Source organism: Calypte anna, chromosome 5A, assembly GCF_003957555.1.
Source record: "Calypte anna isolate BGI_N300 chromosome 5A, bCalAnn1_v1.p, whole genome shotgun sequence".
Lineage (NCBI taxonomy): Eukaryota > Metazoa > Chordata > Aves > Apodiformes > Trochilidae > Calypte > Calypte anna.
This window is the reverse complement of record NC_044251.1, coordinates 21,025,819-21,039,377: the sequence shown is the minus strand read 5'-3', so window position 1 is coordinate 21,039,377 and position 13,559 is coordinate 21,025,819. Positions and strand designations below refer to the sequence as shown.

Sequence of the window (13,559 nt, the reverse complement as noted above, 5' to 3'; positions counted from 1 at the left end):
GCACCAATAGCAGCACATTTCAACGTGACCAAAACTCAGATTCTCACTTATCTTTGCTAGACTGCACTTTCCATAATACTCAAAAAGTGGCTCATGCACAGTGGCTCAAGTTTTTATGGAGGACACTTGCATCATGGAGTTGAATGCAGACTGCCACTAGAATGTAATGGGGACTCAAAGCACAGTTCCTAGAAGGTGATACAATGAAAAAGAAATAGAATTAAAATTTTGTCAGACAGCCTAGCTGATCAAAAATATTTCAGGTCAGTTCAGAATTTATGACTCTGCCTCAAAGTGTGGAAGCCCAGCCCTATATTTCAAAATACCATGTTCAGAGAAAAAGGCCTGGAACCTAGTGGCATGTGCTGTCATCTCATCCCAGGTTTTTGGCCTCTCCATCTCAAAGCTCTGCCAGTGCTGCTGCAAAGTGGGAAATGACACACAGGCTCTCAGGCCTTGATCCTTTCCTTGAGCCACTGAACAAGAGTGAAGTCACAGGTGTGACCCCTCCATAACCCGTGGGACAGGTTAGATGTGGTGAGTGATCCTGGGTTAGTTCAGACTTCTTTTTTTTCTCCTGTCGTCAAAATTTTCCTTGGAAAGATCTGACTTGGTAAAAACTCTGCTTTTCTTTGGGATAATCCTACTGATGCATAAATCCCACAGAACAATAGTAGTGACCTCAGAGATAGCCAGCCATGTCCATGGTGGTATTGTGACTACCTTCTCCTGCTTGAAAACCAATAGCCCCTGCGCTGTCGAGGGCATCCTGGCCTCACCTGGCTAAGGGGGGAAGTGAGTTGCAGAGCTTCCAGGCTCTAGAAGGTCTGCAGCTTGTATGCCCGTTCTTCTCACTGCTCTGGCAGCAGCAGGGGGAGCAAAGAGGCTATTGCAAGATCCTCCTGCCTCAAGACATGCAGTTTTTACCTGAGTTCATGCAGCTGAAAAAAACAACAGGTAGACTAGGGTCATTTGCAGCAGGGGAGTAGCTGAAGGGAGAACTAAGCATGAAGCTCAAGGCAGGGCTGCAGGAGTCTAATAATCCAGGAGAGATTTAGAACCATTTTACAGCAGTATGCACCTCTGTTACTTAATAAAGTCACCAAAATTAGGGCCCAGAGATTAAGTACTCTCATAATAGTCATTTGTCTTTCAACAATCAAGCAGAGAGAAGTGAAATGGCTTATCCAAATCCACAAAAGCCTGATAATTAATTTACCTACTGCATCTCCTGAGCACCTGTGAAATCCTGGGGTCACAGCTCCATCTCTGTTCAAATCATTGAGTCAATGCCATTCCCAGATACCAGAATCATGTCAAGTCTTTTGAAACTAGCAGGGAATGCAACTGTATAACATATATATCTGCATGGTTTCTGCTCCATATATTGCTGTTAGGCAGCCTGGATAGATATTTTCCCACTTCAGCTAGATGCTTTACACATCTACTGAACGTAATATAACTGTAGGATTTCTTTTTGGAAATGCTTTTGCCACTTGCTGTCTCTTATGTGATCCTTAAATCCTTTTCTCCTCATACCTAGGGGAAAACGTGTGCTTGGTATTGCATGCACTGCAGAAGAGTCCTGGGAATGGTGCATTTTCTTGACTCAACCAAACTTTGCAGCCCTATTTGCTGGCAACTCCCCTTTAGCTCCATAGCTGAAGTTGCTCACCCCCAGGTACAGCACACTCTACTCTCCCACTCTTGGGAATAAAAGCATTTTTGTACCTCAGTTGCTAGCCCAAGCTGCTGACAGGGTGAGAGAAATCTCTGCTTATTCCTTTCCCCCATCTGTTACACGTCAACAGGCAATGAATTAGGGAACAGGGAGAATATGGCTGTGCTGGGGAAAGGGTGTTGGAAGGAAGCACTCTTCCTTTTTGGGCTTAAGTCAGCTGACATGTATCATCCAGACTAATACAGGCATTAGTAACTGCTACCTTGCATAATTTTCTTTTTATTTTCTCTGAAAACTCATCAAAAGTTTCTTGGTCTTCTCCTCCTTCTCTCCAGGTTAGGTCTCTCTTCTTCTCTGCCACAGAAATGTTCCAGTATTGCCCCCACAAGGGGTTAATTTTACAGCCTCTTCCTATATAAATTGCCCCCAAGGTCTTCCTTCAGAATACTACCCTGTCCCTCCTTTAACACCCGAGTGTGCCAAAAACAAACACTGGGAATAGGTCCAAGTGCTAGAGGAGGGACAGGGTGAGTGCTGACTGTCAGAAGTCCAAATAAAAGTTCACATTCAATCACAGGAGATTCAGCGGTGACAAATCACCAAAATCCTGACAGGGAACAGGCCAATGCCTTAGAGATGGCCATGCTTTCCACATGGCATAGCAAAAGAGGAAGAGTCAGTGGGGCAACAGAGAGCCATAGAGAGAACAGAGGATTAGGGTGAATTACATTCACCCTTTCTTGCCCTCTTTTATATGACATGAAAACACTACAGCCTCAGCAGTCTCTGGGGCCACCTCTCTTTTTTGCTACAGAGTGAATATCTCAGTTTCCCTCCCTTCCCACCATACCTTGAATAGTCCTCTTGAAGAAGGCTTTGCACGCCTCACAGGAAGCCACGCCGTAGTGATACCCAGAAGCAATGTCCCCGCACACCAGGCAGAGCCGCTTGGGGATGGCATTGAGCATGTACTCGCACTTGGTGGGCGAGTCCTCCATGATGGCGCTGGCACAGTCGTCGTAACGCTTACGGCAGGACCCACCACCGATCCCCGTGCCATTGAACATGGGTGGTGAGTCAAGGCCATTGGGGTGGCCTCCCATGGTGATGCCGTAGCCACCACTAGCATCGGAGGAGCCGCTGGGGCTGTGGTGGCTGATGGCATCGATGCCAGAAGATGGGCTGGAGGGCTCGGTCTTGATGAAGGACCCACAGCTGGAGGAGAGGTGCCGCTCCTCTGTGGCCATTCTGCCGAGCAGCCTGCAGGAGAGATCAAAGGTACTCAGTGGCCTCCTGGCCAAACCCAGCTCCAGGTTGGTCAAGAGAGCCCTTCCTTTCCCACCACAGTCCAGCTCCAGTTGGCTCAGGAAGCTGAACACCACCACCACCACTGAGTACTCCCCCCTTCTTTCCCTGCTCCGCCCAGGTACTTGTCCTTCTGGAATATCAGTACAACTCACAAAGAACTGCTCACCTACTCCACACAAGAATTCACACTATTATAAAGTCAAGGCTATTCGTGTAGATTGCAATTTCAAGCTGTTCACAGGCTGCAGGGCTGGGAAGGGGCATCAGTGCTCATGAGGCACAACCCAGCCAGAGCACACTCTACCCCTGGGACAGCATAAAGAACTGAACCTGTGTGTGGCAGGCCAGGTGATAAAGATGTTTAGTTAGTTCAGGATGTGCTGCACAAGCTCTAAGTTTACTAGCAGACCCTGCAGGAAGGATCTGCTGAGATTGGATTTTCATTTCTAATACAGAAGTCTGATTAATTTTCATGTTGGATTCCTTGCCCCCACCCTGCTTCATTATCATCACTAAAAGGGAACCTTAGAAACTGAAGGAAAGCCATCTGATCAGAAATTTCCTTTAGTTTAATCTTAATTCTTAATCTTTCTTTAATTTATTAGTATAAAGCTTTGCATGAAGATGTTTCTATTTTTTCACACCTTAGACAGTCATGCTCTTAAGTATGTGGAAAGGACACCATCTTTACCAAATCTGCAAGCTCTTCTCATTTGTTGTAGTCACAGATAGTCTTACTCCTGATATAAATATTCAGGTTGGGTTTTTTTGTTTTGTTTTTTGAGCACTGGTGATTATGATGATATCTTAAGGCAATGAGTTCCAGGGATTAGCTATGTAGTATATTAAAAAAAAAAATAATCTCACTTTTATTTTTCTATACTGTATGTGTAGACTTTCAGGCTCCCTGAACAACTCCTGACTCTCCCTCTCAGGAAATGTACTTTTGCCATGTTCTCCTCATTCAGCTCTTCATTATCTATAGATTATTCTTCACGCAGAAGTTTTTGCAAACTCTTATCTGCTTCATCATCCATCTCTGAACTTCCTCTAGTCTGGCTATTTCTGTTCAGTCCAGAGCAGAGTTCAATGAACCAACTCCTCACAGCATGAAACTGGCACTGCTCCATCACTTCACCAGCTGAAGGTCTGGACAGTAGTCAAGACAAAGGCATGCCATCAATTACCTACTGACGTTACCATATTTTCAGTGTTATTTTCAGACTATCTATTATATAACTCCTTACACTGTTTTGCTTTTTTTTGTTTTTGTTTTTTAAATTAAAATTTATATTGTCATAATATCTTCAACAGAGAGTATCAGCAAGTTACTTACTGCAATCCTTAGATCTTTTCCTGAGTTGCTACAGTTAATTTAGAATCCATTAAGATGCATGAAAAATCAAATTAATGCCTTCTGGTGTGTAATGTTTTGCCACAATCTACAATGTATTTCATCTGCCACTGTGCTGTCTGTGCATCCAGCTTTATGAGGATACTCTGGAGTACTTCTGTCTTCCTGGATAACTTGATGTCATCTGCAGAGCCTCATTGTTCACCCACTTCCCAGATCGTTAACACATGGACCAAACACCACAACCTTGATCTTTGTGAGTGATCTGTGTAAACGTTTATCATGCTGAAAATTGACTTATTTTCCTTTTCTGGGTATGGTGTGTCTACCATTTCTTTCCTGTCTCAGACACTTTCTAATTGAGAATACTATTAACATAAGAGGTTAAATTGTTCTTCAGCATGATAATTTGTCAAAAGGCTTTTAAGAAAACCTAACAGAATTCTGACTGCCTGGGAATGCTTGACTTTTCTTCTTGGAAGCTCTGCTGGTTTAAGGTTACAATACCATGGTCATGTAGTTAAGTTCTATTTCAGTTTCAGCCTATTTACCTGGTACTGGTGGCAACTCCTTCTGCCAAGGGGTCAAACCCATTAGGGGAGAGGGCAAAAGATGTATCACATCTGTGTGTCTGTTGATATGAATGTACATGTCTGAAATGCCGCAACTTCACCGTCTTGCATCCTTATTATCTCATTTGACCCGAGTACCTCCTAATTTTCCCTCCTCTTGTTTCATCCTCAATGTTTGACCTCATCTCCTACCTCTGGGATCGATCAGCCAAGTTTGTTATTTGGCAAGACTGTTGACCTTGAGAGTATGGGCAGACATCTCACGTTCCTCGGCTGCTTTGCATGGTGCTACTTGAGAGGAAGACCTTGGTCCCTCTCAGAGACAGCATGATGAGCTGATGAATGCCCGTGCTTTGCCCAGAGGGTCACACTCATCTAGAGGCCATGGAGCAGTTACAGGAATAATTGCTGCAGTTGCATTCATCTTTAATCCCGCAGGGCACCTAGACAGATTGCAGATCTCCCGGTGTAATGCCAGCTGACTGTGTGGAAGAAGATGAAGCTTCACTAGCTGAGACCAGATCATAGCATCTCACAGCAAAGCTGAAAGCTGCTGTGCTGGCAAGATTCTGGAACATTTCCCTATCTGAGAAGTGCATTTGTAGTAAAAATCTGAAGATCATTGGGCACAATAATATCAGATTAGGGTCAAAATGGAAGGTAAAACCACCATAAGACACTATTTTGCACTGAGGAACTCCATAAGAGAAGTAACTGGAGTTGTAATATTAAAGTCAGACAGAGGATCACACTATAAAAAAGGCATGATGATGCGAGCTGTACTGTCAGATTTAGTCAGTGGAGTTCAGATCCCAGCTTCTGTCTCTTAAAAAGCCCCAAATCCACAGAGGACCTCATGAGGTATTTTCTCCCCTGGGGAAAAAAAAAAAAAAGGAAAAAAAAAAGGGGCAACAGTCTCCTGGGACTGACTCTCTTCTTAATTCACAAACTCAGGTAAGAAGCCTTCTGCCCCAAGGCAGGCAAACAGTGACTGCTTGATGGCAAATCAAGGATAGCAACAACTCCCCCTACATCTTCCTAGCTGGGGACACTGATACATGGCCAATTCTGGGTAGATTGGAAAGGCGTGCTCCAGAAGCAAAAGTCCTTAATATCAGAACAGATCAAAGATCATATAGCTAAGGTGACTCAAACCATTCCAGAGTTTTTGTTTTTGTTTTCTGGCCTCTGGAACAACTTGCAATGTGGATTATTGCTGGGCCCCACACACTAAGTTAAGCCTCACCTGCTCCGACTTTCTGCAAGACTCATGGAGATTCTGTGGTGCTTTTTTTAACAGACTCAGAATGTCCCCTGGCAGTGAAATACAACATCCTGAACTTCAAAAAGAACAGCTAAATGTTTTTTGCAAAGAGTTCAAAGTGATGAAGAGCCATTTTGCTCAGCTCTAGTTACCTTAATAGGAATGTAAAAGGAGAGAGACTTGATCCAACTCTCCTCTGTGCTGGCACAGGAAACTCCGTTACTATTTCTGTGCCTATGTAACAGGCTTAGAGGTTCTAAACATTTCGTTCTTTTCACCTTTCCTCATCATAGGTCATTCCCTCTAATCCCTTTAGCATTTTTGTGGCCCTTCTCTGGATTTGTTCCAACTTGCCTGGGTCTCTCTTGCAGTGAGGTGCCCCAAATCACACAGTGAGATGCCACAACACTACAGGGGAGAGTCACTCTGGAAAGCACACAGCCAAGCAGACATATGGACCAACTGAGCAGCAGCTTTGCCAGACATCAGGTTGCACAACAGCTCACATCACTTGATAGTCACTGTCTCACTGGGACCTCTCTGAACAGAAGCTGCTTTTGCCACCGTGCTCTGCACAACATGAAATTTGGAGAGTCTTTTTTCCAAAGTAGATCCAGTATCATCTTTAAACCACACGTTGCTAATTACCACTTGTTTTACTGAAAGCTGTTAATAATTCTCACTTTTTCAACCTAATTCTTCTTTTTTGTACTTGGATTTTTTCCTAGTACCTTTCAGTTGCATAAACTGCAAGTTTGTGAGCTGTTCCTTTTACATTTTCCTTCAGGCCACTAATGAATATTTAAAACCAAAACACTGCCCTTTTGGACACCACCTTTGCAGAAGGAGGAAGAATGTCTCCAACCCTTCTGTTTACACTGTCAGATAATCCATGATTCATTTCACAGGATTTGTATCAAACCCAATTTGATCTGATTTCCCTAACAAGATCTTGCACAGCTTTGTGTCAAAAGCCCATGCCCGGTCCAGAGTCAGTGTATCCACTGCACCGCTTTTTCCCACAAATTATCTAATTGTATCAAGAAGGGTTATAGTCTGATGTATTCCTCTTTCATAAACTTACTGGTGTTTATCACTAACAGTGTTCATAGCCCTTATGTGCCTGGAACTGCCCTCAGACAATCTCAGTGATTCTGGATGTAAATATGCAGGTTTAGATTGAGTCAAGATTGTGCTTCGGAATTTTGTCCATCAGAATTATCTCCCTTGGGCAGTGATGTTGGATTAACATTACAAGTTTCTCCAGTTCTTCTCTAGCCTTTTGTCTTTCGCTGTTTCTCTCTAATGACTGAACAGAATGAATTTAATGTTCTCTTGAGAACACAAACAATAAGAAAGGGAAAGACTGGACAGTACCAGAAAGGGATAAAAGATTAGTGTTATAAAATCAAGGCAGTAAATACTGTCCCAATATTTTTTTCTTTTAAACTTCAAGGATTGCAAGTTTGGTATTCACACAGATAAGACAATTTTGTTGCACATCTTTTGAGGTTATTTTTGCCAGAAATAGTAATCTGTGGCTACCTTTACCTCTTTACCCCACTTCTAGATATGAAAATTACAGGATTTTAGAACTCTTGATCTGCAAGACTTCACCTAACTCAAGAGAAAACACTCACAACTGGTAGCAAGACAGCCAGAATAATATCCAGCTTTGTAACAGAAGGTAACTTTTTCCCAGCAGAAGGACTCTCTATTGACTAAAGGTATCCACAATTCTATAACTGAATTCCATTGGAGTATCTAAGTGCTGAGGTAAACCTAAGTATTTGACTCTGTACCTTCTCCCTGAAGCACTCCCAATTCCAAACTGGATCAAGGAGAGCCTAGAGGCAGCACTGCTGAGGTTCTTTAGTGCCTGATACTCATTACATGATCTTCAATAGGGAAAGAAAGGCTAGCTCAGTGCCACACTCCATTTTCCTGGAAGAATGTAAGAAAAGTTAAGTCATCTAGGCCAGTCCCTTCACACAGTCACCAACCCAATATGTTGAAAATTTCCAGCAGTAACTGTCATTAAAATGAATGCTGAAATATAGCTGTAGGAGTAACATCATCTGGGGGAAAAGTCGAGCAAGACAACATTCAGACCCTCCTCAGGCAAACGCCTCTCTCTTCTGGGAGAAATGAAAAAGGTCAAGGTGAGCTTTTTTGGGTGGTTCTCACACAAACTCATGTGGGTTCGAGAGAGAATGGAATCTTGACTTTTTTTTCCAGTCTCCGCTAAGGTCTACCATCAAATTGAAAACCCCTGAAGGCAAGATGTCAGTAAAGCTTGTAACCTCCACATGCCCTGTAGCTGTGCCTGTGGAAGTGCACTGTAGTCCTGAAGTCCATGAACAGGGAATCCTCATAGTAGACTCAAGCTTTAAGTGACAAACCTGAGAACACTGCTATTACAAACTTGATCACTTCAGGCCCCATCTTGTGACAAAAGCACACGTTGGATTGAACAGGCATTTTAAAATCAACCATGAAAGACCAAAGAAGCTCTAATGTGCAGAACTACCAATGATTTAAAGAGACATAAGACATCAAACCTCTTCTGCAATAGAGGCCTATTTTTGATATCACTGTTTGTTAGCCCAGACGACATAAACTTGCACTGCATGCATATATGAAATGTGAACATCATACCATGATGCCATTTGGGCAACACAGGCTCTGTGTTGTGGGACATAAGAGAGAGCTTTGCAGACCACAGGCTGGCTGGCGAACAATATGCAACATGGATCAGCTTCTCAAACACCAGCTGCAATTCCACTAACAAGCCAAATTTTGTCACCTTTTTTTTTTTTTTTTTTTTTTTTTTTTAAGATACAGGGGACAGAAATAATGTTTTCCTAGTGGTAGGCTAGGTGTGACAGCTGCAATAACAGCCACAGTAATTTTATGTCACATGCTAAGAGTTGATGTCATGGCGAGGAGATGTCCCCACCTGTTCTTACCATGGACAGCTCATGCGCCTCTCCCACCCCCACCTCCAGGACACCCACCATGTTGCTGGGGATACAGGAGGATCAGCACATCCCCTGGTTTCTCCTGCTCTTCTATTTAATATGGGCTTCACATGAGAGGAACATAATCTAGAGGCTCCTCATCTTTACTGACAGCTCTTCTCCACACAAGTCCTAGAACAGTAAGACCTGCCAATGTGCCACCTTAGCCCAGCACAGTGGAGAGCTGTGGATAACTCAGCCATACCAGCCACAGTCCAGAAAGCTCTTCTGGGCTTGTTCTATTGTACAGGAACATATCCTCCACTTAGGTCAACCTTCATTTCCCTCTGCAGATAAGCAATCGTTTGGGTAGGACATGGGTGATGAGCATGATAATAAACACAAATCACCAAGTTACTGGTGCACAGGCTTTTGAGTTTGTTGGGGGTTTTTGTTTGGTTGGTTTTGGTTTGGTTTGGTTTGCTTGTTTGTTTTGTTGTTGGTTTTGGGGGTTTTTTTATTTGCTTATTTTTAGCTTTATTTTGTTTTTAACACATTATCTTGCATTGCTATAAAGAGGGTCAGAAACTCAGATCAACCTGAGTACTTTGGAGTGAAGATATGAATTCTAAGACTTCTGTCATGTTTGCTAATATCAAATCCCTTCAGCTTTTGTGCATTATGCTCCTCTCTGTAGAATATGGCAAACACCAGACAGTCTGTTTGCAAGACATTTGTCTGTAATAAGCCCCCACAAATACTACGTACTTGTCTTTGGAACAAACATAAACCATAACATAAGAAAAGGCTCATGAGCTTACTCTCTACTTGGGAGTGGAAAGCATTATGTGACTTGTGCTCCACAGCACGAATACCAGCCTGCAGATCACAAACTTGGGACTGCCAGGTTGTAACAAGATCCAATTATTAGCATTTCCTTCTAAAAGAGCTACACCTTATTAACTCCAATTACAATCTTTTCCTTTTGCTTTTGACTTTGCTCAGCATCTGGACCTCGCTTATTTTGTAAAAATGCATCACAGTCAGCCTGCCTTTTGCCCTTCCTCTGAATGGAGGTATAGATTTTTTTTTATTTGCTTTATAATTTGACAGTGGGTCAGGGGAAGAACTTTTGAGCCAGGAGGCTAAGGAAGCTAAAATAAAAATTTGTAAGGAAGCCAGCAAAGTCCCACGGCTCTCCAACTGCAAGAGCCTATCTGGACACCTGTCTCCAGGGGTCAGTTCCTCTGGCAGTCCTGAGAGAACTGGGTTGTACCGGACCTACTCGAGTGTGTTGCTGAATGAGACCAGTTCTGCCATACAGACTGGGGGAATACATTCCTTGCACTGCAGGGGAGATAGAGTCCAATCTGGGCCCTTCTGCAAGCTAAGGAGATGGTAACAGCAAGTGCTCATATTCTGGCTCTTACACAAATCGTATTTGGTTGTCTAATGCTCACAAGACATTTTATCCCTTTGACCCATTGCATAACCAGAGCCCAGTTACATATCAGTAGATCTTCTCTAGGCCAAGTTAGCTCATGCTGATAAAAGCTGCCACAGCAAACTGTCTGGAGGCTGCTTAATAAATAAAAAAGGGTTCTCATGGGCAAATGACATTATAGATTTCCTACTAGCCTTCATCCCTCTCCTCATTCTTGTAATGTCTCTTCACCCTTAGGATGACACTCTTGCTAGTAAATGGTAAGAAGTATTACATAGATAAAGTGACAATTAATCTGGAGGTGTGACATTTATTTTCAGTTCACTCTCTTATTATCACATCTCCTATTGAAGGTACCTTGCCCTCTGGTGTACTAATTGCACTCCCTCCAGAGTGAATTGCTTTAGCACTTGAGCTAATGCTTCCTGCTTATACTTACTGTTGATATCACAGCCAAACAGGGACCAGGACTGACTTGCTGTTTACTGTTTATCCAAATTTTACCATTCCCTTTCTTTCTCCCTGTGGTAGCATCCTGTGTTTCACATTTCCAGGCTGTCCATATTGTCTAGCCCCTTGGATTTCTACATCTGGAAGACTGCTCACACCAGTTCAACAATTTCACCTGCATACAGCAAAGCTGCAACTCAGTCCCTGTTGAAATACTCAGCTAGACCTTCATTTCTTCTTGAATGTCTTTCTTTATACCCTGCCTATCTAGGCCACTTATAATCTATATGTCTTAGTACCTTCAGTGTCCTTCAGACACTTGTGAATGAGACCCATACAGCAACATATTCAGCAAAGCACACTTCAAACACTTGCACATCAGAATTTTGCTTCCACCTTTTCAGCTGGGTAAGGAAACAAAAAACCTCCAGCGCTGCCATTCATATCACATTTATTTTTTGCATTCCAGCTTGATCCCTTGTTTCATCTCATGTAGACCTTTTTCTTCACTCAGTACTCTCTTAGCATTTCTGAGAGAAGATTGCCACTAGCCTGCACTTTCTTGCATTTCATAATATCCATTGAAGGCTCTTCTCCCTTCAACCATGCCTACAATTCACAATGAGCAATGGCAGGAAAAAAATAAAGGTATTGCTTAATTTCTCTAAGCGTTTGAGGAATGTATTAGGATAGGAGATACCTACAAATCAAGGACAGCATTCAAGAAACAAATGTGAAAAGAGACTTAAGAAGCAGCATGTCTTTATATATATTAGTTTACTGAGGGGATTCTAGGATTATTCAGACAAAATCTGAATTTGTGTGCTCTCCAACCTGAATGCATTTAGGAATTCTCTGAGTTTAACATGCTAATTATTTTTTTCCGAAGGTTTCTTTTTCTTACACTTTAGAAGTTAGAGTTGTAGTGGGGCATTTCCTCTTTCTCCCATCCTTGTGAGGACAATCCAGACAGAAGAGATAGACCTCATCTAGATTCCACCTGTAGGTCTCAGAGAAATCTATAATTCAGTGTCTCATCATTAGAAACATTACTCAAAACCAGACACATGCTGGAAAACTGACTAAAATTAGTTCCATATAAATTATGGCATGGAAAATAACAATGGTCAATCAGTGCTTTCCAGTTTGAAATGTTTTTATCACTGGCTCTCTGGAAAGCATTTCTAAGACGATATGTTAGCAAAGCAAGCTAACAGAGCGAGAGAAAACACTGGATTTGGCATAGGAGAGATATCCAAGAACCACTGGAAAAGTGTGGAACTGGAAGTGAGTTGGGTTGTTGGTGAAGCACAAGAGAAGAACTACATGAGGTCAAGGACAGACAAGAAAACAGCTACACAATGAAATACAGCACCGGAACAAGTAGAAAAGGGGAGTACAAGGTAGAGACAATTACACCAGGCTCCTCTCAAGCTAATAAACATCACCAATTTGAGAACAGGTAATACATGGAAACCAGTTTCCTTCTGCACACCTTAAACTGCTGCAACATACAGGATTATCTTTAGCTACCTATTTAAGATAACCTCAAGGTTCAGTTTTGCTGGGTCTTTAAAACCCCACCTTTGGTGGGTATTTAGCAGATCTGTTACCACACTCTGCCTATATTAAGTACCCAGTTGTACCTGACCCAAATTTCAGCTTCAAACCCTAATGACTTGCTCTAAATCCACTTCGATCATCCAGCTTCCAGACTGCTTGTCCCCATTTCCTTTGACTGACAAAGCAGCTTCCAGACCACTCAAAGCCAGACCTACCTGAGGCCCCATGGTGTCCTGCTTTCTTACTTGCCTTAACCAAGAGATGAGGAGGAGACCATGGCCAATAAACCACTCTTTAGACAGAAAATCATGTAACAGAACATGCCCATCATTTTTCCCAACAGCCCGTGTAACTTGCACATTCATCTCCCTTCATTTAAAAAAAAACAACAAAAACCAAAACACACCAAAAAGCCTTACTCCAAACAAATTCTAAATAGAAATACATTTCATATATTTACTTTACCTCCATTGTCCTCCCAAAGTTGAGAATCTAGCTAAATGTAATTACAAAAAAAATAAAACCCACCACAAAAACATTCCTTTCTCTCATGGGGAATAGATTATTTCTTCATCCCAGCAAGTTATCGCTTTTTCTTGATATTATTTTGGGACATAAAAGAAAAAAACCACAAGCTTGCAACATCTTCAGCCTCAGTTTCACTTCCTGTCTTTAACATCCCTACAAACGGATGAGCAGAAGCCAACAGACAGACAGAGCAAAGCTGACAGATAGGCAGTTAGGCACCCACAAAGAAGCTGTACAGCTGCTTCTACACTTTCATATAGTGCCTTTCTGAGATAGATTTTATTCTGTAGGGCACCTGTGTATAGCAGGTCTGCAAACATATAATAAATTTATTGTGCAAACACACACAAACCCCTTCCTCACGCATACCCTCCCTTTCTTCATTACGTGGATGCACCTAGACACCGTTCCAGCAGCTTAGCTATAGAAGCCAAG

The 13,559-nt window shown here is 42.5% G+C and overlaps 1 protein-coding gene across 3 annotated transcripts in view; it reads right to left on the bottom strand.

Annotated features, from left to right (window-relative positions):
• The window catches only part of ESRRB (estrogen related receptor beta), a 122,722-nt gene that overhangs the window by 34,923 nt on the left and 74,240 nt on the right, over positions 1–13,559 (bottom strand). For all 3 annotated transcript variants that reach the window (XM_030451780.1, XM_030451779.1, XM_030451781.1), the window contains exon 2: positions 2,532–2,941. In XM_030451780.1, the coding sequence (XP_030307640.1) occupies positions 2,532–2,941 (410 nt within the window). The remainder of the gene's footprint in view (positions 1–2,531; positions 2,942–13,559) is intronic.